Source organism: Ascochyta rabiei, chromosome 12, assembly GCF_004011695.2.
Source record: "Ascochyta rabiei chromosome 12, complete sequence".
Taxonomy (NCBI): Eukaryota; Fungi; Ascomycota; class Dothideomycetes; order Pleosporales; family Didymellaceae; genus Ascochyta; species Ascochyta rabiei.
In genome coordinates, this window is record NC_082416.1 from 541,746 (window position 1) to 568,833 (window position 27,088).

At 56.0% G+C, this 27,088-nt stretch overlaps 12 protein-coding genes and 1 non-coding gene across 13 annotated transcripts, besides 33 other annotated features; 5 read left to right on the plus strand and 8 right to left on the minus strand.

The window, feature by feature from the left end:
• The first annotated feature begins 454 nt into the window (after positions 1-454).
• Positions 455-493: a tandem repeat.
• Positions 494-553: 60 nt separating this feature from the next.
• EKO05_0007247 (Cytochrome b-c1 complex subunit 7) lies at positions 554-1,176 on the plus strand (the record flags this gene model as incomplete). Its single annotated transcript, XM_038943351.1, has 4 exons — positions 554-669; positions 790-898; positions 951-995; positions 1,060-1,176. The coding sequence occupies 4 exons, from the start codon at positions 554-556 to the stop codon at positions 1,174-1,176; spliced, it is 387 nt and encodes a 128-aa protein (XP_038794137.1).
• Positions 1,177-1,312: 136 nt separating this feature from the next.
• Positions 1,313-1,385: a tandem repeat.
• A 385-nt stretch (positions 1,386-1,770) lies between these two features.
• Positions 1,771-2,764, minus strand: EKO05_0007248 (uncharacterized protein; the record flags this gene model as incomplete). The annotated part of the gene is made up of 2 exons (XM_038943337.1): positions 1,771-2,190; positions 2,420-2,764. The coding sequence occupies 2 exons, from the start codon at positions 2,762-2,764 to the stop codon at positions 1,771-1,773; spliced, it is 765 nt and encodes a 254-aa protein (XP_038794136.1).
• A 1,409-nt stretch (positions 2,765-4,173) lies between these two features.
• Positions 4,174-5,520: a mobile genetic element.
• Positions 4,300-4,303: a direct repeat.
• Positions 4,304-4,510: a long terminal repeat.
• Positions 4,304-11,029: a mobile genetic element.
• Positions 5,280-5,307: a tandem repeat.
• Positions 5,518-11,025: a mobile genetic element.
• Positions 6,127-6,746: a mobile genetic element.
• Positions 6,148-6,722: a mobile genetic element.
• Positions 6,148-6,731: a mobile genetic element.
• Positions 6,154-6,743: a mobile genetic element.
• Positions 6,747-7,271, minus strand: EKO05_0007249 (uncharacterized protein; the record flags this gene model as incomplete). Its single annotated transcript, XM_038943448.2, has 1 exon — positions 6,747-7,271. The coding sequence occupies one exon, from the start codon at positions 7,269-7,271 to the stop codon at positions 6,747-6,749; it is 525 nt and encodes a 174-aa protein (XP_038794135.2).
• Positions 7,410-8,942, minus strand: EKO05_0007250 (uncharacterized protein; the record flags this gene model as incomplete). The annotated part of the gene is made up of 1 exon (XM_059637002.1): positions 7,410-8,942. One exon carries the CDS (start codon positions 8,940-8,942, stop codon positions 7,410-7,412), a length of 1,533 nt encoding a protein of 510 aa, XP_059492985.1.
• Positions 7,414-8,603: a mobile genetic element.
• Positions 7,414-8,738: a mobile genetic element.
• Positions 7,426-8,603: a mobile genetic element.
• Positions 7,432-8,609: a mobile genetic element.
• Positions 7,444-8,714: a mobile genetic element.
• Positions 7,462-8,603: a mobile genetic element.
• Positions 7,504-8,597: a mobile genetic element.
• Positions 7,504-8,660: a mobile genetic element.
• Positions 7,504-8,672: a mobile genetic element.
• Positions 7,504-8,714: a mobile genetic element.
• Positions 7,654-8,588: a mobile genetic element.
• Positions 10,226-10,753, minus strand: EKO05_0007251 (uncharacterized protein; the record flags this gene model as incomplete). The annotated part of the gene is made up of 1 exon (XM_038947237.1): positions 10,226-10,753. One exon carries the CDS (start codon positions 10,751-10,753, stop codon positions 10,226-10,228), a length of 528 nt encoding a protein of 175 aa, XP_038794134.1.
• Positions 10,826-11,029: a long terminal repeat.
• Positions 11,030-11,033: a direct repeat.
• A 394-nt stretch (positions 11,034-11,427) lies between these two features.
• EKO05_0007252 (Cytosolic copper metallochaperone) lies at positions 11,428-11,722 on the minus strand (the record flags this gene model as incomplete). The annotated part of the gene is made up of 2 exons (XM_038943365.1): positions 11,428-11,579; positions 11,635-11,722. The coding sequence occupies 2 exons, from the start codon at positions 11,720-11,722 to the stop codon at positions 11,428-11,430; spliced, it is 240 nt and encodes a 79-aa protein (XP_038794133.1).
• An 808-nt stretch (positions 11,723-12,530) lies between these two features.
• EKO05_0007253 (pH-response regulator protein palA/rim20) lies at positions 12,531-15,157 on the plus strand (the record flags this gene model as incomplete). Its single annotated transcript, XM_059637003.1, has 4 exons — positions 12,531-12,538; positions 12,592-14,354; positions 14,400-14,802; positions 14,857-15,157. The coding sequence occupies 4 exons, from the start codon at positions 12,531-12,533 to the stop codon at positions 15,155-15,157; spliced, it is 2,475 nt and encodes an 824-aa protein (XP_059492986.1).
• A 332-nt stretch (positions 15,158-15,489) lies between these two features.
• Positions 15,490-15,521: a tandem repeat.
• A 306-nt stretch (positions 15,522-15,827) lies between these two features.
• Positions 15,828-15,888: a tandem repeat.
• A 480-nt stretch (positions 15,889-16,368) lies between these two features.
• Positions 16,369-16,435: a tandem repeat.
• Positions 16,436-16,616: 181 nt separating this feature from the next.
• Positions 16,617-18,942, plus strand: EKO05_0007254 (DNA-binding transcription factor; the record flags this gene model as incomplete). Its single annotated transcript, XM_038943305.1, has 2 exons — positions 16,617-17,934; positions 17,984-18,942. The coding sequence occupies 2 exons, from the start codon at positions 16,617-16,619 to the stop codon at positions 18,940-18,942; spliced, it is 2,277 nt and encodes a 758-aa protein (XP_038794131.1).
• Positions 16,844-16,883: a tandem repeat.
• Positions 17,124-17,171: a tandem repeat.
• Positions 18,943-19,367: 425 nt separating the features above from the next.
• Positions 19,368-19,396: a tandem repeat.
• Positions 19,397-19,937: 541 nt separating this feature from the next.
• Positions 19,938-20,813, minus strand: EKO05_0007255 (uncharacterized protein; the record flags this gene model as incomplete). Its single annotated transcript, XM_038947236.1, has 1 exon — positions 19,938-20,813. One exon carries the CDS (start codon positions 20,811-20,813, stop codon positions 19,938-19,940), a length of 876 nt encoding a protein of 291 aa, XP_038794130.1.
• A 446-nt stretch (positions 20,814-21,259) lies between these two features.
• On the minus strand, positions 21,260-23,335 carry EKO05_0007256 (uncharacterized protein; the record flags this gene model as incomplete). The annotated part of the gene is made up of 6 exons (XM_059637004.1): positions 21,260-21,555; positions 21,611-21,997; positions 22,043-22,478; positions 22,532-22,993; positions 23,051-23,202; positions 23,296-23,335. 6 exons carry the CDS (start codon positions 23,333-23,335, stop codon positions 21,260-21,262), a joined length of 1,773 nt encoding a protein of 590 aa, XP_059492987.1.
• Positions 23,162-23,186: a tandem repeat.
• Positions 23,336-24,076: 741 nt separating the features above from the next.
• EKO05_12t4 lies at positions 24,077-24,162 on the plus strand. Its single transcript has one exon. It is a non-coding gene; the product is annotated as a tRNA-Asp (tRNA).
• Positions 24,163-24,821: 659 nt separating this feature from the next.
• Positions 24,822-25,453, minus strand: EKO05_0007257 (uncharacterized protein; the record flags this gene model as incomplete). Its single annotated transcript, XM_038943314.1, has 2 exons — positions 24,822-25,048; positions 25,102-25,453. The coding sequence occupies 2 exons, from the start codon at positions 25,451-25,453 to the stop codon at positions 24,822-24,824; spliced, it is 579 nt and encodes a 192-aa protein (XP_038794128.1).
• Positions 25,454-25,674: 221 nt separating this feature from the next.
• Positions 25,675-25,693: a tandem repeat.
• An 87-nt stretch (positions 25,694-25,780) lies between these two features.
• On the plus strand, positions 25,781-26,950 carry EKO05_0007258 (cell division control protein; the record flags this gene model as incomplete). Its single annotated transcript, XM_038943308.1, has 4 exons — positions 25,781-25,901; positions 25,955-26,517; positions 26,571-26,667; positions 26,715-26,950. The coding sequence occupies 4 exons, from the start codon at positions 25,781-25,783 to the stop codon at positions 26,948-26,950; spliced, it is 1,017 nt and encodes a 338-aa protein (XP_038794127.1).
• Between the last annotated feature and the right edge of the window lie 138 nt (positions 26,951-27,088).

A 27,088-nucleotide genomic window follows, 5' to 3' on the forward strand; every position in this document is an offset into this window, starting at 1 on the left:
TGTGCGGAAGCCCCGCAGCACTCGAGTAGCACAGTAGCTAGCGGATGGGCAGCTCCATGGACGGGCGGGGCGGGGAAGGGCGCGCGCGGTGGGAGGAGCAGCGGAGCGAGGGCGGCGCGGTGGGAGGAGCAGCGGAGCGAGGGCGGCGCGGTGGGAGGAGCAGCGGAGCGAGGGCGGCGCGAGGGCGGCGGACGGCGGCGGACGGCGGCGCGAGGGCGGACGGCGGCGGAGGACGGGGCGGACGGGGCTCGGCACGGTCAAGGGGCTGCTCGGGGGGTCGTGGAGGCGGCGTCGTGCGTGCGTGCTGGTCGGCCCTGGGACGTCACAGAGGCACGGCGGCAGAAGCGTGGGCGAGCATGCCCTGTTGTGCGGGCCTGCCAAGCGTCGTGTTCGGGGCTAGCGCCGTGGGCAGCCAATTCGCGCCCTCGCGAAATGGATGACAGCCACCCGGGAAACTTCACCTTCGACTTCGACTCCGACTCCGACTTGGACTCTCCATTGCTGGCCCGCCGCACCCCTCGATCACCCGCACCGCCCGTCGACCCCCGCAAACATGTCCGCGCCGTCTCTCGCCCCCATGATCATGAAGCGCCCGTGGCTGCAGCGCTGGATGAAGCCCCTCGCCAACTGGTACACCAACGCCGCCGGCTACAGGCAGCTGGGCCTGAGGTACGCTGCACCCCTCGAGACACCGCACGAGGGCCGAATTGCGTTGTTTGGGAGGCAGAGGGGATGGATTGGATGGGGGCATCACGCACGGCGAACCTGAGCTGACGGATTGCCTCACAGGGCCGATGACCTGCTCCCCGAGGAGAACGACGTCGTCCACACCGCCCTCAAGCGCCTCCGACCCCAGGAGGCCTACGACCGCGTCTTCCGTCTGCGCCGCGCCTTCCAGGTACGCACACGCGCCAGTGGGACGTGAAGAGCACGAGGCTAAGATATCGCAGCTGTCCATGAGCCATCAGCTCTTGCCCAAGGAGGAGTGGACCAAGGTCGAGGAGGCACGTCCGAACAAGCCATGGCAGCCATGGGTGAGACCAGGCTAACAGGATCCAGGACACACCCTACCTCACCAAGTACATCGAGGAGATCGAGACCGAGATGGCCGAGCGCGAGGACCTCGAGGCCATGGTCATCTCCAAGAGGCAGAGCAACGCCAACGCCGGCCACTAGATGTACATATCGCAATGTGTGAGAGAGCGCCGTGTATGAGGAAGCAGATGAACGAGTGCCAGCGTTGTGCCATAGAGTGTATAACACAACATCTTTCCAATTTGATACCGAACTTTGGCCGTTTCCTTGCAGTACCCCTTCCTCCTTCCTTCTTTCCTTCCTTCCTTCTTTCCTTCCTTTCTTCTTTCCTTCCTTCCTTCTTTCCTTCCACTCTTAAAACAAGAACTTTTAAAAGTGGCACACTCCTCATCCACCTAGGCTCAGCAACTACCTCCTTGTCGCAGTAGAGAAATAGGCCGACATAACGTGGCTCAGAGGGGCAAGCAACTGTGCGTACAGATACCACCTTTTTGGCTTCAAGTATCCTATTGTGTACATTGTGTCGGGAACAAAGCTCCAGCTATGCGCTCTCTCCGTGCCGTGATGATGATACAGTCGTTACCCATACAAATAGTTTTGCGAACACAACCTAGCCAAATATCGTACAACACTCGAAACCTCTGCTTGTGCCCTTCCTCTGCGCTGGAGACGGGCGAAGAATCCAATGAGCTGAGAGTGCCCCGTAACGCCGGGAAGGGCTTCATCGTAAATCCGTCAATCCTCGAAATCGTCCAGCGATCCGATTCCAGCAGCAGCCAACGCACACTCCACGGCTTCTTGTCGATCCCAGAAGAATTCGCGCATCCACGAGGCCGTCATGTCAAGAGCAGACATGGCGGTAGAGCTACTCCAAATCTTCTCGTGTCGATTCCAGGCTGCTGTCTGCCACCATGTCTCTGGGTAGCGCTGTTGGAGAGCCGGTATCAAACAACGCGGTGCTGATGCTCGTCGTTTCCAGAGGAGACCAGTCTGGATAAGATGTAACATACCAGAAGATATGCTAAAAACTGCATGCAGATCTGGGCTCGAGCATTGTGCACTGACAAAGGTTGTCGCTGCTTCCGATAGCTCTCTTGTTGAAAACGATCCAGGAATGACCAGAACGTCGAACTGCGGTGCGTTCCCGAAGGAGTTCTGAAGCAGAGTCAGTCTCCGATCATACATGAACGAACCTGGCGGGCGATGGGAACAAGCCAAGGGCACGTCTTGACCTTTGTCTCCCTGCCAGACTCTCTCAGATGACCAAAACTGGTCAGGTATAGGCGAATCCGGCAAAACCAAGAAGCACATCTTCTCGGCCAAGGAGTTGGCTTGGGGTTGGCGGTGGTCTTGCTTGCTGGGTGGCAATCCGAAACTAGCTCACCGTCACTGGCATTCGAGCGCCAGAGGTGACTGGAAACGACCCCTCTCCGGTCACACTGACATAGCGAATGTCTACCTCGTCGACAGCGTCGTCGAGCGTACTCGCGGGAGCATTCAGCTTGCCGATTCTACTCCTGCTCAGGGCGGACAAGAGGTCGACAGCAGCAAGATCTGTAAGTTGAATCTGATCTTGTCCAAAGATGATGACGCCAACTCGCAGAGATGATTGCGATGGGGGTGCATAGGTTATACCAAGGTCTTCGGCAGAGGTTGACGACGTCGTGCAGAAGTAGAAGAGCTCTGCGTCACTCGGGAATGTTGTGTGGCCTCGTGGCGGAGAAGGCATGTGGGTGTAGAATAATGTTTACACAGTGGGCGAGTGATGATATGTCAAGTCGGAGATGCTCCCACAGACGAGTGCGATGGGATGGCCTGTACTTAGCAGCTCGGGGTTGAGCTTTATAGGAGGTGGTGAATGAGAGTCAAAGGGTCGATACGGAAACTAATTGACCGAAGCCCAGCATAGTTGGAAGTGTCATTGGAGTGTGGGGTACGCGCTGACCTGAAGCACCCACGCTATACGAGGGTTTGCATGGACGAAGTGGCCACTGCGCAGTGTCGTGGAGGCTTGGTTTGATGTGCTCCCGTCTTTTCGCGAGGTTCAGCTTCCGGCGCCAACCACCCTGAATGTGTCATTTGGGTGAAGATCCACAACGTTCGCATTTGCCCATCTGGTAAGCGAGCCGTTGAAACATGTCCGGCTTGGATGTGGAAAAGTCATGAGGTTAGCATTGCGTTTCTTGACTGCCTGATGTGGCGGTCGTGAAGATGTGGTCAAAACGCCCCAGGCAGCACAATTTGCGCGCTTGTGGTTGGACCAGCACCGCTCCGGGTCGCGGCACGAGTAACGGGAGCCCCGAGCGCAGGTAAGCACTTGGTGCTCGAAATGACTCCGATCTGATTAGACGGTGGCTGCGATGTGGATTTGCGCAATCTCAAAGGGACAAGCCGGAAGTGTGGAGATGAAGCTGGCAGCCGAGAGGATGAAGACGGCCTGGAAGCCTGAGGCAGGAGAAGCTTGACGGTCATCTGCCTCAGAAGTTACATCAGCGGAAACGACTGCGACGAAGATAGCAGCGGAAGTCGTGCAGAGCAAGTCCAATGACGATGGCTTTCTCGATTGGGGGTCCTGTGCGAGAATGCGCCGGAAGCCAAACGAGGCAGGCGCTGTCGAGGTCGAACACCGAGAAGCCGCGAGCGCGACAGCAAGTACGGCACGTGGACATGTCTTGGAAACTGCATTCTTTCAACATTTACTGTGTACATGTCTTAGAAACTGCACTCTTTTAATATTTACTGTGTACATAGCTTAGAAACTACACTCTTTTAACATTTACTGTATATATAGCTTAGAAACTATACTCTTTTAATATTTACTATATATATATCTTAGAAACTGCACTCTTTTATTATTTACTGTGTACATAGCTTAGAAACTACACTCTTTTAATATTTACTGTGTACATAGCTTAGAAACTGCACTCTTTTAACATTTACTGTGTACATGTCTTAGAAACTACACTCTTTTAATATTTACTGTGTACATAGCTTAGAAACTGCACTCTTTTAACATTTACTGTGTACATAGCTTAGAAACTGCACTCTTTTAACATTTACTATGTATATGTCTTAGAAACTGCACTCTTTTAACATTTACTATATACATAGCTTAGAAACTGCACTCTTTTAACATTTACTATATATATATCTTAGAAACTATACTCTTTTAACATTTACTGTATATATAGCTTAGAAACTGTACTCTTTTAACATTTACTATATACATGTCTTAGAAACTACACTCTTTTAATATTTACTATGTACATAGCTTAGAAACTTGTAAGGGCACTGTAGGCAGGCAATAGAGCAGAGCGATATGGGATGAAATAATAGGTGATATTGAGAGATAAGACGAATCCTTGATGGATGAGTCTTTAGGTGTGTGGATATTATATACTGGTCGGTGGGTCTCCGGGCTTGGCCCGGGGTCTGTCCGAGGTATCCCCTGTTATAGGGAGAACACCCGTGACAATAGCCCCCCCCCTTCTGAAGGTTCGTCCCGAACCGTTTTAGGGAATCCCCAGCGCCATTATTAAGCTCTAGAAAAACCTCCTGTGGAGGGAAAAACGTAGGCAGGAGAAATGTGGTGTGGCCTGGGGTGACTATCCAGCATCAAGTGAGGCCGGGTAGCTGTTTCAAGAGCAATCCCACAGATGCCAGCTACACCGTCGTCACGACGCTTCCTCGGTGCCCTACCGGGGCGGCACCGCTGTGTTGCTGGGCGACCGGGTTTTCCTGCATCAAGTGAGGCCGGGTAGCTGTTAAGAGCAATCCTATAGACGCCAGCTACGCCGTCGTTGCGACGCTTCCTTGTTTGCCGGAGTCTTAACCCAGGTCAAGTCCGCAATTGTCAGCTCCATGGCTTGATGGGTGAGCAGTGGCTCGAACCCGACGTCACAAAGGTCAATCGCCGAAGCGGCCTTTGGCTCAACCCGTGGGGAGCGTGACTGTTAGACGTCACGAAGGTCAACGCCGAAGCGTTCCTTGGCTCTGAAACCCGTGGGGAGCGTGACTGTTGGACGTCACAAAGGTCAACGCCGAAGCGTCCCTTGGCTCTGAAACCTGTGGGGAGCGTGACTGTCGTTCGTCAGACGTGTAGGGGCTATCCGCTCCCTGCGTCTCGCGAGTGGCGACCGGCACTGGGCCGGGGTCTGCCCTGCGTGTGGACGTTTTTGTTTATACTCTCCGCGACCCCCTAGGTGGTCGGGTGCCTTGTGCCAGGGATCGAAATCCCTGGGGCCTGAGTGGTGAGTGAGTGAGTGAGTGAGTCCCCAACCGGTGACGTCCGCGAGAGGATCGCCAGCGGCTCCTGCAGCCTGTTCCTGCGCGAACTGGTCTGCGGGATTCGCTCATTCACGGGGGATCTCCTCCGCATGCCGGCCTGTGACAGTGAGCTGTCAGCCTTGCCATGCCTGACGCCTTGCCTGAACTCTCGCGCAGCGTGGTCCGGCTCCAGCGTGTTTGTGTTTGCAACGTGAATCTCGGTGTGACAGTATACCTTCGACCTCATACCTGTCGCCAGGCAGAATGTCTTCCGGTATACTGATAGGACCTGGCTGAAACCCGCTGTTCTCCAGGGGTTCCCTCCAGCGCTCAAGTAATGATACATTGAACACCGGGTGCACTCTGTCCATTGATGGGGGGAGCTTCAGCCTGTACGCCAGCTTTCCTATCTTCCTGAGTACCACGAATGGTCCAAGGTAGCGAGCGTCAAACTTCTTTGAAGGACGGCTCGTCATCAGGTTCTTGGCCCGCAGGAGGACTGAGTCCCCCTCGGCGAAGTGTTGTTCTGACCTCTTCGTATTGTACCACCAGGCGTTGCCCTTTTGTGTGTACTCTAAGGCCTCCTTTGCTGTTCTCCACATGTTGTGCCAGCGCTCTAAGCGTCCGGCGACCTGCCTACGCAGCTCCGGCGTGGTTCCGTCTTTGTCCCAGACAGCTGGGGGCTTTCGGAGCCAGTGCTCATCAGGCATCCCGTCAAATCCCTTAGGGTCAGTGCCAAAGGCGACCTTAATGGGAGATTCTCCATGTGCGGAGTGAGCTTTGGAGTTGTAGGCGTACTCGGCATATGGCAGGAGGTCTACCTAGTTATCCTGTTGGTAGTTCATGTATATGCGTAAGTACGTCTCTAACTCCTGATTCTGACGCTCCGTTTGCCCGTCCGTCTGGGGATGGAACGCCGTACTGAGCCGGTGGTCAATTGTCAGGTGGTAGCAAATATCAGACCAAAATTGGCTGGTGAACACTGAACCTCGATCTGACAGCAGCGTATCTGGTGGTCCTTGCTTCGAGAAGCTCTGTTCCATCAACAGTTCGGCCAGGCGCTGGGCAGTGATCGTCTTGGTACAGGGTAGGTACCAGACGTACTTACTAAACCGGTCCACAAGGACCAGTATAGCGTCGTACTCGTTCCCCTTAGCGTCCATTGACTTTGGTAGGTCTGTTACAAAGTTAAGGGAGAAGTGCCGCCAGGCAGTATCAGGGACTGGAAGTGGTGTGAGTAAGCCCCACGGCTTGTGCCTCCTGATTTTGTGGAGTTGGCACGCGGGACACCTTCGGATGTAGTGATGTACGTCCTTCATCAGCCCTGGCCAATGGTACTTCTTCTTAAGTACTTCGGCGGTCTTATCTACGCCGTAGTGACCTCCCATAGGGTCATCGTGATTCCTTGATAGGATAGTGTGGCGCAGAGTGATATCATCAGGAATCTAAACTTTCCCACTCCTGCGTAAGGTCCCACTGGGGTCAACCTCCCAGTGGTGTTGTGCCTTCTTCGCTCCGCCATCCGTCCCGGTTGTCAGCGACAGCTTTCCGGGGTATAGTACGTCCCGTTGCTGGACCTGCTTGACGAAATCCGCTAGGATTGCTGGTGTATCCAGGGCAAAAGCGGAATCTCCTTGCGCGGCTTCGTTCGCAAGGTTTGTAGGGGCACCGACTCTGCCGTCTAGGCTACGAAGGAGAGCTTCTGCGACGTCAAAGTTCGGTCCCCTGGCTTCGGTAACGGGCCGATCCTGACTTTGGTCAATGGATGGAGGATCGGGATCCGTGGGAGACGAATCTCTATGGCCGACCTGATGCCGGTGGAATTCCTCAGGGACGACTTCGGGTGGTTGCCGGACCCCTGCTGGGTCTGCCACGGGCACGTCAAGCCCAGATGTTGCCTGTGCATCGTGTTGAGCCCTAGACTCGCGAATTGTCCAGATCCGAAGCTTCTGTTGTAAGGTGGGTAGCATGGCGTCCCGCAGGGCCTGCTGTTCTCCAACCTTAAGACCTTGTGCGTAATCTGGACGCCTTGATGGGCCGTCCGCCGCGTTTTCAGGTCCCGGCTTGTATTCGACTTCAAAGTTGAATCTTGCCAGCTCCTCCGCCCATCAGGCTTGTTTAGGAGAGAGCTCCTTCGTTGTTATGAAGTACCTCAGGTTGTTGTGATCTGAGAGTACTCTGATCGTTGCCGGGGCGTGTTCGAGATAGTGTCTCCATTGCCTAAAGGCTTCGACGATCGCGGACAGTTCTTTATCGTGGGTGTGCCATCTGATGGATGGGCCCGTGAACTTCCGGCTCCAATACGCCACAGGCTTCCAGTGAAGCTCTGTGGCCAGGTCGGACGTTTGGGGTTGCAACAGGATGGCTGCTATGGCGAAATCTGACGCGTCGGTAAGGACGATGATAGGCTTGTTCGGGTCAAAGTGCTGAAGCACTGGGGCCCCTGTGAACTTCTCCCTGATCGTGAGGAACGCCGTGCGAGCTTCCTCTGGCCAGTGCCATGGTTTATACCATTTTGTTAGTCCCTTCCAACTCTTCTTCGGTTTCGCCCCCCCCTCTTCTTGACCGGGGACCCCCCGGTCCTCCTCCGGGCGCTGGGCGGCCGTCATATGGTCGATGAGCGGCCGGACGATTCCTGAATAGTTGAATATAAATCGCCGATAAAAGTTGGCAAAGCCTAAGAACACTTGAATATCCTTATAACTGGATGGTTCAGGCCATTCAGTGATGGTACGGACCCTCTCAGGGTCCATTACCACACCGTCTGGGGTGATAACAAATCCCAGAAACTCCACTGATTTACTGGAGAAGACGCATTTGCTTGCCTTCGCGAACATCCCCCACTCAACCAGACAATCTAGGACCTCCTCGACGTGCTTGTCGTGGTCCTCCTTGTTCTGGGAATAGATAAGGATGTCGTCCAGGTACACCACGCAGATCCTATCCAGTAAGCCTCCCAGGGCTCGGTGGATATAGGATTGGAACGTGGCTGGTGCGTTGGCCAGCCCGAACGGCATGACCAGGTATTCGAAATGACCGTATCGCGTCTTGAACGCGGTCTTCCACTCATCGCCCTCCTTGATCCGGAGCCTGTGATAGGCGTCACGTAGATCCAGCTTAGTAAAGACCTTCGCTTTCGACAGTCGATCCATCATTTCGCTCACCAGTGGGATAGGATACCGGTTCTTGATGGTTATCTTGTTTAATCCCTGGTAATCGACGCACAGTCTCATAGTACCATCGGGTTTGGGGACGAACAGGATGGGGGCTCCCGCCGGCGACTTGCTTGGGCGGATCCAGCCCTTCTCCTGTGCCGCCTCGAGGTATTCCCGGAGTATATCCAGCTCTCGGCGGGACAGGTTATAGATCGGGAGGTTGGGAACCTTGGCACCAGCCTCAATATCTATGGAGTGATCATACTCCCGGTGTGGTGCCAACACACTCGTCTGCCGTTTGCTGAAGGCAAACCACTTGTGATGGAGGTGCTCTGGCACATACTTGAGCTCCTCCATATCTGGGGCGTCATCTTCTGGGATGGGGCCGCCGTCGATTCCCACTGCCATGATCCTTGACCATTCGGCGAGGGGCGCGTCCGGCGTCTGTCCGGCGTCCGTCCGATGGACGTCCGCTGGACCACCCATGCCCAGACTCTCGGGCTGTAGCAGGTATGGCTGCTCGCCTGGCTCCAGATCACTGAACAATTGTTCGGCGGTCACCAGCTGGACTCTCTCGACGTCGTCAGTGAACCACTTGTAGGTTCCTGTGGAGAAACGGATACATGGGTCTGCCTCGGCCAGCCATGGATACCCCAATACTAGGTCGTACCCGACGAATGGTGTGGACCAGAATTTGGTTGGCCTAACCGTTTTGGGTGTTCCCTTGCTGTCGTGGCAGACTATCGTCAACTGGTACTGCTCAATCAACGACAGCTTTGTATCGTCTAGGACCACCGCGTTCGGTCGCTGGTCAGTCCCCGCCGGGTTGAGTCCTAGGTCTATGGCTACCTGTGCGGCGATGAGGTTCAGTTCCGAGCCTGAGTCGTACAGGGCCTGGAGAGTTTTAGGGTTGCCCTCGGAGTTAATCAGCTGGACAGTGACCGCTATGCGGGTCTGCTTCCCTTTGGTTTCCGGCCCCAGTCGTAGGTGGGAAAGGTTGGCGACTAGGGCTTCCCATTTCCCTGGTTGCTTCCACTGGACTGTTGGTTGCCACCTCCGCGGCCTCTCTAATGGCCCCGTTGCTGATAATAACTACCCCTATTGGATTGTTGGTGGTAATTGCCCCTATGGGACCCCTTGCCGCCTGACAAATTAGCGTTATTGGTTGCTGGCCGGGAGTCTCCCGGCTGCTTTCCGGCGTCGCTCCCGGAGGGGGTCGAGGCCCGGCTGTGGTGCCTTTTAAATCCTCCCCTATTAGGAGAAGAGTGAGGTCTTTTGTTTCGACCGCTGCCTTCAGCCCGGAGGCTTGAGTTCAAGGGGACTGTTGCGGTCTCTGCGTTACGGAGGGCCCGTTCAAACTCTATCCACTCAGTGATGTGTTCCAGGCTGCCATTGCGCTGGATCTCACATTGGAGTTTGTGGGGAGTAAGGCTCTATACAAACGCTATCTTGAACTTATAGTCATCTGTGCCGTCGTCAAACTTAGCGAAGTTGCGGGGCAGTAGAGACTCCCGCTTGTTCAACTTCATTAGGAAGGTGTTGACGGAATTGTCGGCCTTCCACTCATAGTTAAAGTACTTATCGTAGTTCTTGTACCGAGTGAAGACTGGGTCTTGTACAAGCTGCTCCTCCTCTGCGCGGAGGTCGGCCCAGGTTCGGATTGATCCCTCGTTAATACGTTGTTGGATCAATTCTCAATGGACACTATAGTGGATAGTGCCCATGATCCAATAGGTGCGGGTCACGGAGTCTTCGACTACTTGAGCGTACTAGAACGCCGTGTCTATGTCCTTAATCCACTGGTCCACCTGCTGGGTCGATGGAGGCTTGTTATCCGTCCCAAGTTTTGGCTTAGGTTGGACGTTGTTGAGGACTCGCATTATCTTGCCTGCCTCGTCGAACGCTGGGCGGTGGCTACCCGGCGTGGGTCCGACGTGCGTCCGCTGCAGGGTCTCCACTGCCCGGTTAAATTGCCGCTGCCGGATTTCGATTTCTCGTTCGGGGGCGCCGGACAATTCTGCCTCGTTGAGTGCCTCCAGCAACAACGGGATGGAAGCCTGTAGCGACTCCATTTGTGTGACGCGTGGCGTTGGGACGTCTGGCGTCGCGATGCCTGCCGCCGTGGTGGCTGACCCGCCCCTGATGTGAGGGTTGAGCGGTGGCTCCATGGGTGCCGGCGATACCCTGGGCGCGTCGTCGCGGCGTTGCGCATCCGGCTCCTGACCGAGGTCGTCGCGAGGGGGCAACTCCTCCACGTCGCTAGTGGTTGAGCGGAGGTTGCGTCGTCCTCCAGCCATTGCTGATGGCTGAGTTTTTTCCCGTCTCTCTGCTGCCAATTGGCTGCCTGTTCCGAGAGGAAGTATGAAGGATTCGAATTGTAAGGGCACTGTAGGCAGGCAATAGAGCAGAGCGATATAGGATGAAATAATAGGTGATATTAAGAGATAAGACAAATCCTTGATAGATAAGTCTTTAGGTGTGTGGATATTATATACTGGTCGGTGGGTCTCCGGGCTTGGCCCGGGGTCTGTCCGAGGTATCCCCTGTTGTAGGGAGAACACCCGTGACAAAACTACACTCTTTTAACATTTACTATATATATAGCTTAGGAACTGCACTCTTTTAACATTTACTATGCACATGGCTTAGAAACTGCACTCTTTCAACGTTTACTGTGTACATGGCTTTCAGTGCACCTCGGACCGATTGTTGGATGCTGTTCAATCCTACACGTGAGCCAAGCGCTTCTGTCGTCAGAGCACGCAGCATCTTAGAGAAGGGCTATCCTTTGATTCGTGGTGTCAAGCACCGTGTCTATACGATCGACACCATACAGGTGCGAGAGAGAGCTTGTAGCAGAGCAAGAGGCTCAGGTGCTACGAAAAGTGGTATCCATCGCTTGCTGCCAAAATAATAACTTGCCGTGAAGAGGCGGTGAAGAGGCCGCTCAGAGTCTACTCGCGTCCCTTCCTTAGACGTCCCTTGGCGAGCCGTCAGCCTCGCCGGACTTGACGACCTTGCCCGTCTTCTTGATCTTCTCGAGGACGGTTTCGTACGAGAGCGAGTCTTCGGTGACGATGTCGGCGGTCTGTGTCTCGAGGGAGACATTGTACGATTTGACGCCTGCGTCGACGTCAGTTGCCGCTCCGAGCAGCCCAACGTGGCGCTCAGCACTCACCCTCGAGCTTCTTGAGCACGCGCTCAACGGCACCGGAGCAGCCACCGCAGCTCATGGCGATGTTGAACTTGTAGTTGTGTTCGGACATGGTGCTGGATGTGTGTAGGGTGGGTGTGAGGCGTGGTGGGGTGTGCGAGGTGTGCGTGAAGTGTATGTAGCTGAAGATGGGACGTCGGTGAAGTGGAGCTAGGAGAAGGGTGCACCGAGGTGGATTAAATACGTGGACTAGCCAACTACTACAAGACCGGATTGCGCGAGTTTCGCAACTGTGTTGCCATCCGCTACTCAGCGTAGATTACGATAGATTGCGGCGACTGTGCTGACGTTTCCATCTCGAGGATGCGCTGCTTGGTTGCCGATGAGACCAGGTGTGCTTCAACGCCGTCCACTGTTTCAGCACTGACTGCACTGTGGCGCTAAACTTGCTCATTGCCATAATATCTCGGGCCCTGGCTAACACTGTCGATGGCGATCATACAATGAAGACACGGTGTTGTCCGTACCAACCTGCATGCACCGAGACGAGAGGGAAGCATGAGTGCCATGGCACCGTGTGATGCGCACGACGCCTCGAGCCCATCTTCGGTGCTTTTGGCAAGAACGATTGCAAGAGGATGAGTGCGTGTGCGTAAACGTCATGTGACAAACGTGCACGAGAACACCAAACCAAAGTGCAGCCTTGCATGTCAAGGCTGCTGCTGTCGCTGTCGCTGTCTCGGGCCGGTGCCTGGATCGACTGCTGGGTGCTGGACGTGCTGGACCCTGTACGCAAACAGCAAACAGCAAACTGCCCCACCACACGCTCATGGCTCGGCTGGACTTTGGCCGCCGGTGACGTCTTTTCGCCGCCGAGCTGTCGAACTGTCGAACCAAACAACCAAGCAGCGTCCTGTAGCATGGCTTCGTAAGTACAGCGAACAGCAAGCACGCGCCCAACCCCGACTTACGCATGGACAGCAATATTCTCTTTCTTCCTTTTCGGAAGTCCCATTCCGTCAACCTCACCGAAGCCATAAAGCAGTATATATCCTCCAAATATGACCAGCATCCGGACATGTTCAAGCCCGACCTGGAGACCATTGAAAAGCTGCGGTCGACCGCCGTACACGCGCAGGAGCCGCACCCAAGCAACATACCCAAGCTACAGCAGTATGCAGCACAGCTCGTATGGCTGAGTGGGAAGTTCCCCGTCGACATTGGCGTCGAGTTCCCATGGTACCCGGCTTTGGGATACAATACGAGTCGGCCTGTGTCGCGCAACAATCTTCGTTACGAGCTTGCGAACGTCATGTTCAATCTCGCCGCTATGTACTCCCAGCTGGCCATGTCATCGAATCGAAGTACGCCAGATGGCTTGAAGGTGGCCGCCAATAACTTCTGCTTGGCTGCTGGTGTCATCTCACATCTGAGAAACACAGTGCTGCCTGAGCTCCGAACCGAGCCTCCTGAAGACATGGACCTTATGACGCTGGATTGTCTGGAGAAGCTCATGCTGGCTCAGGGCCAGGAGTGCTTCTGGCAGAAGGCTGTCAAGGACGGGTTGAAAGACGCAACCATCGCCAAGCTCGCCGCTCGAGTCTCAGACCTGTACAACGAAGCGTGCGAGGCAGGCATACAGTCTGATTCTGTCAGCAGCGAGTGGATACACCATATGACGGCCAAGCATCACCACTTCGCCGCCGCCGCTCAATACCGGGCCGCTTGTGATTGCTTAGAGAAGCGCAAGTACGGCGAGGAGGTTGCAAGATTGAGGGACAGTCTCACGTGTGTGAACGAGGCTCTCAAGGAACAACGGTACATCAACAAGCTTGTGCTGGCTGATCTCAACGGTCTCAAGAACAGGGTCAGCGAGGATCTGAAGCGAGCTGAAAAGGACAACGACATGATCTACTTGCTACCCGTCACACCCAAAGCCGAACTAAAGATACTCGACCGAGCCAACATGGTCGTCTCTCGAGTACCCAAGGAGATTGCTGAATCGAACGCACTGCTGGGAGAGAAGGGCGAGCTTGGTCCAGCTCTCTTTTCCAAGCTGGTACCTTATTCCGTGCACCTGGCAGCGAGCATATACGTCGATCGTCGTGATCGATTGGTCAACACCACCATCGTTGAGGAGCTCGAGAACCTCACGGCTCAAATCCACGAGGTGCTTCGCAGCCTCAACCTGCCTGGATCTCTTCAAGCTCTCGAGAAGCCTCTAGGACTACCACCAGGCCTGATGGCTCACGCAGAAGAGATTCGACAGCAAGATGGTATCCATCGCCTAGAACGGTCAATGGAAGACACCAAAAAACTCATGTACAGTGATCAAGCCGTGTACAGTGAGGGTGTAGACATTTTGAAATCAGAAGCCGTGGAGGACGAGAATGCACGGCGACGATACGGAACTGCTCTGTGGACTCGGTCGCCTGCAGAACAAGCCGCACCGAAGCTCTACGCGCAGATCAAGGAGATCGATGGCTACTTCAAGGCTGCTGCAAACAGCGACAACATCGTCAAGACCAAGTTGAGGGAGAACGAGCACTTCATCAGACTACTTGGTGGGCCTGATCACGATCTCGAAAACTACGTACCGAGCGGTCGCAGGCCAGCTATCACAGGGGACGTTGAGCGAGAAGCTGGCAAGCTGCGCGGCTGCTTCAACGAAGTCAGCCGTTTGGAAAGCAGAAGGCGGCGAAAGATTGAGGCTCTGCGAACGAAAGCGAAGCAAGACGACATCAGTAAGATACCCAGGAGGCCTCTTCGAATCCTGCTGACAACACCAGACCCAGAGTTGCTGCGCGAAGCGGCTCGCTTGGAACGGGAGTATCCCATGCAAACCATTGAGGCTGTACAGTTTGAAGGGCTCTTTGATAGGCGGCTGCAGATGTACGACGTTGACCAGGACATGGTCCAGGAAGAAGGGAAAGAACAGATCGAGGCGATCAAGCGGCTGCAAGATGCCAACGCGTCCTTTTTGATTGCTCGCCGGGGCGATCAATCGACGAGACAGCGTGAACAAGCGCTGCAAAACCTGGAGAATGCGTACTTCAAGTACAAGGAAATCATCTCGAACTCTGATGTAGGCCGGAAGTTCTACAACGATCTCGCCAAGATTGTCAACCGGTTCCGCGACGACGCACGCAGCTTTGCTTACCAACGAAAATCCGAGGCATCGCAGATGGAGAGGTGAGCTGTTATTCGTACAACGTACATGGCTGGCATGTCCTGACCAAGGTGTAGCGATCTGGCTACTCGCATGAGCTCCTTGAACCTCCAGCAAGCCACCTCCAACTCACTGCAGCAGCAAAAGAAGGCCGATGCGCAAAACCCGCAGTATGGTGCGGAAGCGCACGCCGAGACGCCTCTGACGGCCCCGAAGCCGACAAGAGCAAGCGTGCCTCCAGGTGGAATGTGGACGCCCGATGTTGGGATCAAATTTGGCAGTGGTGGCGTTCCTACCTCTTCAGGCAACGCGCGACCAACCAATGGCCCTGCGCAAGACGGGCGTTGGGATCCTACCAAGGGGCTGAAATTTGCTTAAACGTTGTATAGACCAGGATATCAGATTCTCAAGACGGAACACCACTTTCGGTCGTTGAGATCAGAAGCACTGACGTCTGGAAGGGGAGGTGGACCGTGACGCAACAGCATGATGTAATGCTTCACACTTGCGACCGCTGTTTGCACCTTGGATGGGAGCTGTAGAGGCGGGAATGGTTGGCAGCAGAGGGGAATCTGGCTCAGTGGGTGGAGAGTTCGAGTTCTGCCTTGGAGGCTGTGGCTGTGCCAGCATCGACCATGATAGAAGAACAGAAGTGGACGGCTGAAATGACTTCCTCTTGGCGCACACGTTGGTGGTGCCTGGATGGCCTGCAGGCCACAGGCTACAGGCCACAGGCCACAGGAACCAGGAACCATTGTTGAACGGGCGGGCACGTCAGGCTCGGTTTGTTGAGCAGCTGTTGGCCTGGCTCGTGGCATGTCACGCGTCACGCGCGGCGACGAAGTGGTCTGCCATGGCTCGGCTGTATTCGGTGGTACGTGAGGACTCCAGCAGGAAAACCAGGTGAAACACAAGACGACCTCATTCCTGCATTCCATCGCCGCTCGATTACACTCACACCCTCAGCAAGAGCCTATCAGGTCGTTTGCACAGTTCCTTGGGTCTCGTAGGGCTGCGGCTGAGCACTGCGTCGTCACGGCTCCTCTTCCAAGACGCTCAAGACGCTCAAGACGCTCAAGACGCTCAAGACGCTCAAGACGCTCAAGACGTGGACAAGCCATTCGGCTGTAACAGGCCAGGCCGGCTCTTGCTTGCAGTCTACAGACGAACTCGTTGGAGTGCTCCCTTGTCCACGCCAGCTGGATCGCTGTGCTCTTTGGCCTGCCTCCTTGCTTGCCGGTATCCGTGATCCACGTCACGGCGAACACCCCACATCGACGTCGCGTGTCGCGTGTCGTGTGTCGTGTCGCGCCCCGTGCCGCGCCCTCGCATCCAGGAGCGTTTCACGCTGTCGAGGTGCTGAAATCAGGAACACAGAAGACGGTCAGGGGCTCCGCTGCAGCGCGCAACTGCATGTCGAAGAGTCCAAGATAGGCGCCGGGGAGCTCACTGCGGGGGCTCAGGCCTGGAATAGCAGCATGCCCTAGGCCAGTTCGGGGATCAACCTCACCTTGCCTGCACAGCCCACCTCCGTCTCACTGTGTTTGTCGGGCAGGAACTCACACAGCCTCCCTCACCCTCCAGCCTCAGCCAGGGCTCGCCAGGACTCGCCAGGACTCGCCAGGACCCGCCAGGACCAGCCAGGACCAGCCAGGAACGCGTTGCTCGCGGCCCTCTGACCACTCAGCGCGCTCCAAGCCGAGCTTGACGTCTGCCCGCGCCCCCGCTTGTCGCTGGACAAGGCCATCTCACGGTAGGGGCCCGAGCGCGCTTTGTGTACCTCCCTCCTCCCGCACTCCAGAATAGCATCACGCGTAACCGCACGCTTCCCTACGCCATGGACGGCTTGCAGCAGCGCGGGCGCTCACCGTCTGCGGGGCAGCGCGCTCATATAAGGCAAACCCCCTCGCCGTCACCCCATGCGCCCTTGCACAACAACGTCTCCAGCCTCGATTTCGATCCATCGCAGCTGCTGAACAACCCCTCCAGCTTCGCCGCCACCAACGCCCAGCTCAACCCCGCCCAGTACCTGTCCACCCTCCAGCCGCAGTCCTTCCCTCACCCCCAGCACCAGCACCAGCACCAGCACCAGCACCAGCACCAGGCGCTCGCCGACCAGACCTTCCTCCACTCCAACCCAGCCTTGTCGCAGCACAACACGCCGCACTTTGGGCCGCAGGGCAGCAGCCTCACGCCTGACCACCTCGACATCACCAATCCTGGCCCGGCCGAGTTCAACACCTTCTTCTCCCAGACCGACCTGAACCAGCCCCAGGCCATCCACCCTGCCTCGTTTGGCAACACGCTAGACCCCCACCTGCTCGACGCCTCCCACCCACAGCCACAGCAGCAGCAGCAGCAGCAGCAGCAGCAGCAGCAGCAGCAGCAGCAGAGCCTCTCGATCAACCCCAGCGACCTGATGGCCCAGATGGCTACCACACAGTCCCACGCCCCCACACCGCCACACCTGCTGCCAAACATGAGCAGCCAGCGCAGCCCCAGCCCTCACGCTTCGCCGCACCAGAACCAGGGCGCCTTCTCTCCACCCAACCACTCGCGACATGCGTCCTTGGGCCAGTCCTCTCTCGACCCCAGCGCAGCATACGGCCAAGGCACGGAATGGGCGAACATGGCGAACTTTAGGGGGCACAGGAGGACGCCTAGCGAGAGCGCGTACTCGGACATCTCCTCGGCGCATGCCTCGCCCTTCCTAGTCACACACGATAGCTTCGAAGAGACACAACCCTCGCCGAACCTCAACGCGCAACCCGACCCCCAGCTCTTTCAGAATCCCATCTCGCAATTCGATCACTTCAACTTGAACGACGGCTCGCACATCAGCCCCGGCCACAGCCCTGCCATCTCGCCGCGCCTGATCCCGCAGCAGCAGTCACTTCCACAGTTCATGCCTGGCAGCTTTGGCCTCGAGTCCAACATGAACAACCACTTCGTGCAACAGCAGAACATGGCCGCCTACCAGAATCAGGGCGCAGAACCGTTCCCCTCGCTGAACGAATTCGGCCAGGCTGATACAATGTCGCCACCCGAGATCAACATCGACTTCGCACCGCCCTCGCGACAAGCTAGCTTTGAGCCCCCCAAGCCCGGATCCACTGCCGATGCTCTGACCGACACGCTGAGTCCGCCAGATCGATGTAAGTACGCGGCTCCGTGACCTCGTGCCATGCGCTGACACCCATATAGCAAGGAGCCGCAATAGGACACGCGCCAAATCCGATCCCTTCAGCAGCGTGAGCTCGCGCGCATCAACTCCTGGCTCAGAAGTTCATCGATCGTTGTCTCCCAGCGCTGCAAAGTCGCGCTCCCCCTCTCCTTCTGGCAAGTCTTCTCGCCGCTCATCTACATCGAGTGTTCCCAATCGTGACTACATTCTGGAACTCGCCGATCCCTCAAGACCTGCCAACCCTGCCGACGGCTCCAATCTCAAGCGCACGCAAAAGCACCCCGCGACCTTCCAGTGTACACTCTGTCCGAAGCGTTTCACCAGAGCCTACAACTTGCGGTCTCATCTGCGCACTCATACGGATGAGCGACCGTTTGTGTGTAGCGTTTGCGGCAAAGCGTTCGCTCGTCAGCACGATCGGAAGCGACACGAGGGCCTTCACTCTGGCGAGAAGAAGTTTGTTTGCCGTGGTAACCTCAAAGACAACGGCCATTGGGGCTGCGGCAGGCGGTTCGCCCGTGCAGATGCTCTCGGTCGTCATTTCAGATCCGAGGCGGGCCGTGTCTGCATACGTCCCCTGCTCGAGGAAGAAGCCCAAGAGAAGGATGGCTGGGACGGCCAGCAGCAACAGCCAGCGAGCAACGGTAACGGCATGTTCAACCCCGTACCTCAGAACTTTGGCGGCATGATGCAGACACAGCCTGGCTACGAGGCGTTCCCTCAGTTGACACAAGCACCGCAATCCTTCCTGCCCGCTGCCCTTCTGGTCCAGTACCCTGCACTTGCGACCATGGACTGGAACTCGATGCCAGTTGGCGGGCCAGATGAAGCGGACGAGATCAGCGGCCGCAGCAGCTTCGACGCTAGCAGTGGAGGAGAGTACTTTGAGGACGAGAGCGACTACCAACAGGGCCAGCAACCAGTCTATTCCGGAAACAACAGCGGCTGGGTGAGCGATAGCTACGATGGGCGAAACTAAGTCGCTTCCTCTCAGTGAAGCACCGGCTTCAGCCTTTGGGCACCTTTTTCTTACGGCCTTGCGCGTTTGCCTTTCTGATTGCGGACCATTACCCCGTTGATACCTTGTTCTTTTCTGGATACCACTGTCACTGCATATATGCATGTCGTGTTTGGCGAGTTGTTACCTAGGGTCCATTATACCCCCGGATTTGGCGAGTTGTTGTTGGCGCTTTGAAGACTTGCGATTGCGGTCCTTGTTCGCCGGTGTTGCGGTCTATAGATGATACCATGGCAGACACAATCAAAACGGATGACCAAACCGGATGACTCGATACAAAGAAGTGTTCTACAGTGTCTTGACTTTGACTTTGGATTTTTGACGTTGCTCAACGTACCGTGAGACATCCTTCGTTGGTCTCCACATGTCTCTCATCCACTCCATCCATAAATATATACATATATATGTATACATAAGAAACCACCCCTCATCACACATGTCCAACCACGCAGATCGATTCAAGCACGCAAACCAACTCAAACAAACATTTAACAACACGACCAACACCAACAAAAAGCACACACAAAAATCCACACCCTCAACTCGCAAAATGCCCCCATCCAACACACCCCTCACAGTCCTCACCACAGCCCTCATCACACACCTCCTGACCCTCCACTTCCCCATCCCTTGCCCCCACTACCCCGCCTACCTCCCCTCTACCTCCCCTCGCTTCCCTCGGGACCTCTGTTTTCAACTACCTGCTTGGAAGTGTGCTGTTCGTGGCTGGCGTTCTCGCCGTGCTGGGGAGCTGGGGCGTGAGCCTGGTGGGCGGGGTGGTGCCTGCGGTGTTGTGCGGTGTTGGTGTTGTGGTTGTGGTGGGGATAGTGGGGAGCGTGAGGGAGATGGGTTGGAGGGGGGTGGTTAGTGTGATGTGTCCACACGCACACGTATATATATACAGAGAGTGGTTTTGTTGTACACGTACAAAGTACATGGCGAGCACTTCAAGCGCTCTAACACCGTCCGAAGACGCCGCATTCGCACTCCTTCGCCCCCGGACACCACACGCTCGCCCGCCCGAAGATGACGTGCCACAGGCGCTGCACCAACGCTCCGGCGCTGTCGTCGTCCATCTTCGTCCGGGCTAGCCACTCCCAGTACCGCGTGTATTCCTCAACACTGCGCTTCAGCACCTGCTCTTTCGCCACGACGAATTCGCTTCCCCCTGGACTCGCCAGCTCGGCAGGGACCAGCGTGTTGTTAAACAGCCCCTCCCACGCCTTCGCCATCCTCACCTCCAGCGTGCGGAACTCATCCGGTGGCTCGCGAAGCGGGGATATCGCCTCCTGACACGCCGTCCCCGCCGCACAGCTCAGCGGCGCAAACCCCTGCTTCCGAACCTCCTCGATGCGCACGTGCTGGATTGCAGAGATCAGCTCTTGGTTCGGAAGCCGCCATTTCATCGCATCGGCTTCCTGCTGTGCCAGAGCGGGCGCCACGAATACCATCGTCTCGGCTAGGTTGGCGTAGTTGGTTACGATCCACGACAGGTACGCGTCGGCGATGCGTCCGCTATCGACGCGCTGCGCGCCGTCGTGGAGGCGGGCGAATTTCAAGTCGAGGGTGATGACTTGGTTGCGCCATTCCGGGAGTAGCTTCAACAGCCAGCTAAGGTCCTCGCCTGGGAGCTGCACTTTGACGATGACTTTCTTGGGCGGCGGGGTGGTCGAGGGGGGGTTGGGGGTTGGGGCGTAGATTGCGGGGGTTTTGGGTTTGACGTAGGGATACCCCCCGGGGATGTGTAATGGATAGGCGGACTTGGGTGTGCAGAGGTAGATGATCGTGAGGAAGAGCAGGGCCGCGAGGACTGTGGCAATACGCCCGCGCATTGTGCTTGGTATTGTTTGGATGTTGGTGGCGGTGGGTTTGGTGCCGGTCCTGGAATCCTATACGATACTCCACGGTAGGTACTCTAACTCCCAAGCTCTTTCCTATGTACAATTATGGTGTTTGTGGGCTGTCCTGCATACCCTGAGATGAAGATGTGCGCACGTGCGAGTGCGCCCGGATGAAGGTCCGTAGTCTGTGCGCTTCCCCTGAATACGAAGGTGCGTGCTGTCACGCTGCTGTTCCGCCGATCTGATGCTGGGAATCTTTATTTTAAGACTGCATGTGCTCGTTGGATCGTAGAGAAAGAGAAAGACATTGACAATCCGAATAGCCACTGTGGAGCTGCAAACAATGTCGTTGGATCATGAAAAAGTCGATGAGACGTGCATTGCTAGATCAAGACCAGTCCAGAACGAAGATAATATTACACAACCACGTCTGACGTCTATTTCTCACCAACACCCAGCCCGCCCCCACTTCTTGGTGGTGGGCTCACAGTGCTCCCTCTCCTGCTCGCGTCTTTTCCATCCTTGCCCTCGGCAGCCTCTCTCTCCAAGAAGTCCTGCCACAACTCTGCCAACGATTCTTTGTTACTAGAGCTGCTGGCCATCAACATGGGATCTGACATGGAGTTAAGCGAAGGCGTGCTGGGCGTGCGCCGGAACGGAGACATCGGTATTCGTAGTCCTGACGAGGCGGAGGATGTGCCTGGGCGAGCGAGGCCGGCTTGCTCTTTTTGCTCTGATTGTGTGTTAGCGTATCGTGTGCATAAGGGTGGCTGGAGTCGACGACGTACCATCTGTCCAACCCAGCAACATGGAGATGAGCTGAAGAGCCTCGAATTTCTTCGGGTCCGAGCGATCGATGGCCAAAAAGTGCAGGAAGTAGTTTGTGATGATCTGTCGATCGACGTTGTCTTCCGGCCGTCCTTTTTTTAGTATGCGTAGCGCTTTGGTGAGATGCTCGTTCAGCGTCACTGCTTCGTGTCGTAGTTTGCCAATGAGCAGATTCTTCTCTTTGACCTCTTTCTCAAATGGAAGTGCTCTCTGCAGCTCTTTCTGGGTGGACTCCACCGAAGCCTTGGCTTCTTTGGATGCTTCTTCAGCGGCCTGGACCTGTTTTCGGAGCTCGTTGATTTGCGACTCGTATGCCTCGACAGACTTCTTAAGCTCAGATCTCCGTACTGCTGATGATTAGCACAAGTCAGGGAGATGGCACGCTGACTAACGGTTCTGCACTTCTTGCAGCGCTTTTTGTAAACCTTCGACAGCCTGATTGTTCTGGTCTCTGTCTCGTGCGGCTCGCTCGAACTCGTCTTTGAGGTTCTCGAGCTGTTCTTTCAGCTCCCCCTCTTTCTCGGACAAGCTCTCGCGTAATGATCGCTCGTTCATGGCGAGCACCTCCCAATCCTGCATGGCCTGTTTCGCGTTCTCAAACTCTTCGCGTGCGTATGCTTCGCGCGAGATCAGTTCGTCGCGCTCCTTGATCCAGTTTTGCTGCGAGAGGTTTGATCTGCTGCGCAGATTGTTGACCTCGCTCGCCTGTGCTTCGTTTTCTTGCCGTAATCTAGCCAATTCTTCGCTGAGACTACTGTTCTTCTCCTGTAGTTCAGCGTTCTGGTCGTGTAGTTCCGCAATCTGAGCTTCGTACTCCTCCATCTTGGCCTGCCACCTGTCAGCACTGTCGTTGTCTGAAGCACCTCTACGTTGTCACCCACCGCATCGGCCTTCATGCGATTGCCCAGACTGGTCTTGATCGTATTGACCCTTCCCAAGAGGTTGTTGTATTGCGTCTCAAAGTGCTCCTTGCCTTCGTTCGCTTCCTCCAGCTCTTCTCTCAAGTTCTGGATCTCCTCTTCATGTTTGGAGTGCGCACCTTCCGTACTTTGGCCCTCGTTTTGATTTTGAATGCTTTCTAGACTCTTCCTCAGCTCCGTGACCTCTTGTCGTAGCGCATCCCGTTCCTTTGCTATTGCATCGAGTCGTGCTGTGGTCTCTGAATCTGATGGTGGTGACGGCGACATGTGCGGCGAGCGTGAGCGGGAGAAGCCAAGGGCGACCGCAGAGGCTATACTGTGTTGGTGTGTGCCGTTCGACTGGGCTATTGTTGGGGACAGCGGCTGCTCTTCGTCCTCAACATCGTCTGCGTCTCGATCGATTGCTTGCGCTGCGGCCGGCTTCTGCAGTTGCTGTGTTAGCCCTTCCTTCTCGTATATTATGCGACTCGATCTCCATACATTGTGCCCATCTCCCTCGTCTGCATCATCGTCGTGGTCTGCCTCGGCACCGTCGTGCTTGCCGTTCACTTGCGCACTCTCCTCGGCTTTGTTCGTCTCTTGACTGCCGCCCTTCTTCTTGTTCTTCTTCTTTTTCGACTTGGATGTAGCTCCTGCAACAAAGCGTCAGCATCCGTATCGTGGTCATGGAGATCACCCAGAGCTGTGCATTGCAGTGCGAGTCTGGTAGCTTTGAGCTCACCCACCACTCTGGTTTACAGGATCTGCCGTCGCTGGCGCGGACATATCTGTGAATGGCAACACGACTAAACGATCGAACACCTAGGCAAGGTTACAAGGCCGTCAGAGCATTAACTGCGGGCAAGGGAGCGGCTATCGATATGTTGACTTGGCGCGTCGTGTCCCCATTGAACGTTTGTTTCGGGCAGTTCGCAAGCACGTCACTAGCCACGGCACGAGCCACTTGCTTCGTCTGCAATCCCGAGACTGCCGTTGATTACATTGTTGGTTTGGAGGAATCTTGGATTGCACGCCACTTGATGTCGGCGTCTGTCGCCATCCAGAGATAACACAACGTGCCGCAGTAGTTGTAATTGCATGATGCACTTGATTTGCGGGGTACCTGAGCGTTACCGTAACCATTCGCTGGTTGTCTTTGCTTGTTTATCTCAGGATATCTGAAGTATCGACATGAGATTTCACAAGCCCATGCTGTATTCGGCAATCGCCATCATGTACACATCCCTCGGCTTCCGCGTGTTCAGGTTGTCCTTTGTCTCCAGCAGGATCGGCCAACCACGAAAGCCACCAGCTACGGAGGCATAAGCAAAACGTGAGGGTATGATTATTGCAGGGCCTTGAGGTTGTATGCTGATCTTGAAAACTGCAGAGAGCCTCGCTCCACTCCAAGTCGGCCAAGCATAAGCCGACTTGGCACAATCGGTGGACCTTTTAAACCTAGAATATATACATTAAGATTAGACTTCCATTTATGGATCACATCTCTTCCCAACTACAAGTTGGATATCTTCGATAGTATAGTGGTCAGTATTTCTGCTTGTCATCCACAGGACAGCTCGCAGGAGGCCGGGGTTCGATTCCCCGTCGGAGAGATTCGATCTTTTTGCCTGTGCCGACCACATGGAATACGAAACTTATCTTTTGCGCGTGCACTAGGTGTGTAAATAGAAGTAGACTGCACATAGCTATTGTACTACTTTAACTGTGCTATTCACTTTTGCTAGCATGTGCTGTAGGGATGTGGTCTTTGAGCCTTCTAGCCCGCACTGGCTACGTAGGTGATACTGGAGTGCACAATGCCGCCGTGCCACCTTCTTATTTAGTTAGCTGCTCTGCCTGATCCGTAGTGTTTGTATTGGCGGGTATTTGTTGGAGCATCCGGCCTTCTTGCCCTCTCGCGTGCATTGACTACATCAGACATAAGTGCTTGTACGCAATGGTCGTGTCGCTTTTTGGTTCGGTCGCTGTCCTACACTGGCCAAATCTGCTGGCATCGCTGGTGATGACCGCTTCCAACCGTCAAAATGTAGGCGCTTCCTCACTCCACACTACGGTAGCATCAGCTTTGCGTGGTGAGCAATCGTTGGTGTGGTATGATTGATTGTGAAAGCACCAGAAGCGCCAGTGGTATGCTCGCCAACTATGATACAATATCGTCATGCCCGTCCGTGTGTAGCGCCTAATTGTACATCTCCTGCCTTCCAAGCTCGTCTCTGCCCGTCGCTCGTCCAGTGGCTTTTGCCTACTGACTTCATCTTGTGCTCTCAGAGCTCTCGTGGCCCCTCTTTCGCTCCGACTTCTTGAAGGTCCAGCCAGTGTGCTTGAGGATCTGCGCCGCCTTCTCTTCCCTGGGATCCGCCTCCATGGTGCGGTTCTTCTGCGCGTACTGTCGCTTCTCGCGCGCCAACTGCTTGCTCTGCTTCTCGGTGGGCCGCCTGATCGACCAGTTGATCTGGCGGAAGATGTTGGTCTTGATGGCTGCAGTAGAGGTCAGAATCAAAGGCGTGCTGTGGCTCCATGACGCAACCTACCATCCACACAGTACGGGCACAGGACGTGTGCACGCTTTGTCCGCCCACAGGCGGAGCACTTGTTCAGTGATGTGATGTCCTGGATGCCCTTGCCCGCCATGAAGCGCGTTCGCTTCTTCATGTACGACGTCTTCTTCTTGGGCACGGCCTTGAGGATGCCATCCCAGATCTCGCCCAGCGAAGGGAACGACGGCAGCGACAGCGACGGTATGGCGAGCGCGGCAAACGGCGTGGACTGGGCGAGGCGCTGCAGGAACGGCAGGTTCAGGACGGGGCGCACGGGGCCATTGATGCCGCTGAGGCCGGGCATCAGCGTCTGCCACAGCGGGGGCAGCGGTCGAGCGAGCGCCATGGTGCAGGTGGGTAGGGCGAGCTTGGCGGTGCGGGCGCGGGGACACCCTCGAGGGCCTGGTGGTGGTGGTGATGGAGAATAAACTGCACCCCAGCCCGAGCTCCGGACCGCTCTTGCCATCCCGGTCGCTAGCGCGCTTTCGCTTGCCCCTTTCCCTGCGCCTGCGAAAGTCGCCAGCGCAACGTGCCCGATTGACTGTTTACTCCTGCAACACCACCACCTCGTCGTCGTCGTCGTGTCAGCGCCCTCACCCACGCCCTCGCCCACTCCGCCCATCCGCCGCTCCCCCCAACGCCAGACCCGCCCACGAGGCCCACGTCCCCTGCAATGGCTGCCGCACTCCCGCAGTCCATCTTTCCGGACAGCTACGTCGGTTTCGACAGCATCACCAAGCAGATCGAGAAGAAGTCGGTGAAGCGGGGGTTCCAGTTCAACGTCATCTGCGTCGGTGAGCTCCATCTTGCTCCATGTGCACGTGCAGCCAGCTAACGCCGTCCCCAGGCCAGACGGGCCTCGGAAAGTCGACGCTCATCAACACCATCTTCGCGTCCCACCTCATCGACAGCAAGGGCCGCTTCCACCCTGACGAGGAGCCCCGCACAACCACCACCATCCACCCCGTCTCGCACACCATCGAGGAGAACGGCGTGCGTCTGCGTCTGAACATTGTCGACACGCCTGGCTACGGCGACCTGATCAACAACGAGCGCTGCTGGGACCCCATCGTCAAGTACATCAAGGACCAGCACAGCGCCTACCTCCGCAAGGAGCTCACAGCCCAGCGTGAGAGATATCTCCAGGACACACGCATCCACTGCTGCTTGTTCTTCATCCAGCCTTCTGGCCACGCACTGAAGCCCATCGACATTGTTGTGTTGAAGAAGCTTAGCGAGTTCGTCAACGTTGTGCCTGTCATTGCCAAGGCGGACAGCTTGACCCTCGAGGAGCGCGCTGCTTTCAAGGAGAGGATAAAGGCCGAGTTCCAGTTCCACAACCTGCGCATGTACCCCTACGACAACGAGGAGGACGACCAGGACGAGATTGCCCACAAGAACCAGATCAAGGTGAGAATCCGTGGCTGAAGAGCCCAGACAAGGCAGCTACTGACACACGACAGGATCTCATTCCTTTCGCCGTCATTGGTTCTGAGAAGACAGTCGTCGTCAACGGACAGAACGTTCGCGGACGCCAGACCAAGTGGGGTGTCATCAACGGTACGCCTACGCGTCAAACCTCACATTCTCCCACTAATGCATCGTAGTCGAGGACGAGAACCACTGCGAGTTCGTCTACCTGCGTGACTTCCTCACTCGCACCCACCTTCAGGACCTCATCGAGACCACCGCTCAGATCCACTACGAATCCTTCCGCGCCAAGCAGCTGCTTGCCCTCAAGGAAAGCTCCGCTGTTGGCGGCCACTCTTCTCGTCCCATCTCGCCCTCCGCCGATCGCGAGCTTAGCAGGAACAGCCAGCGTATGACCATGAACGGCTACTAGGAGTTGCCGAATCACAACCGCGTTGATAGCCTCCCTGGGATGAAGGGAGGTCCGCCCCCTCCTCGCATGGAGCGGCCTGCGCCGATCATTGATGTCTAGGGGGGAGCGTGAGACGCAGCGCAGATGTGCATGTCCGGG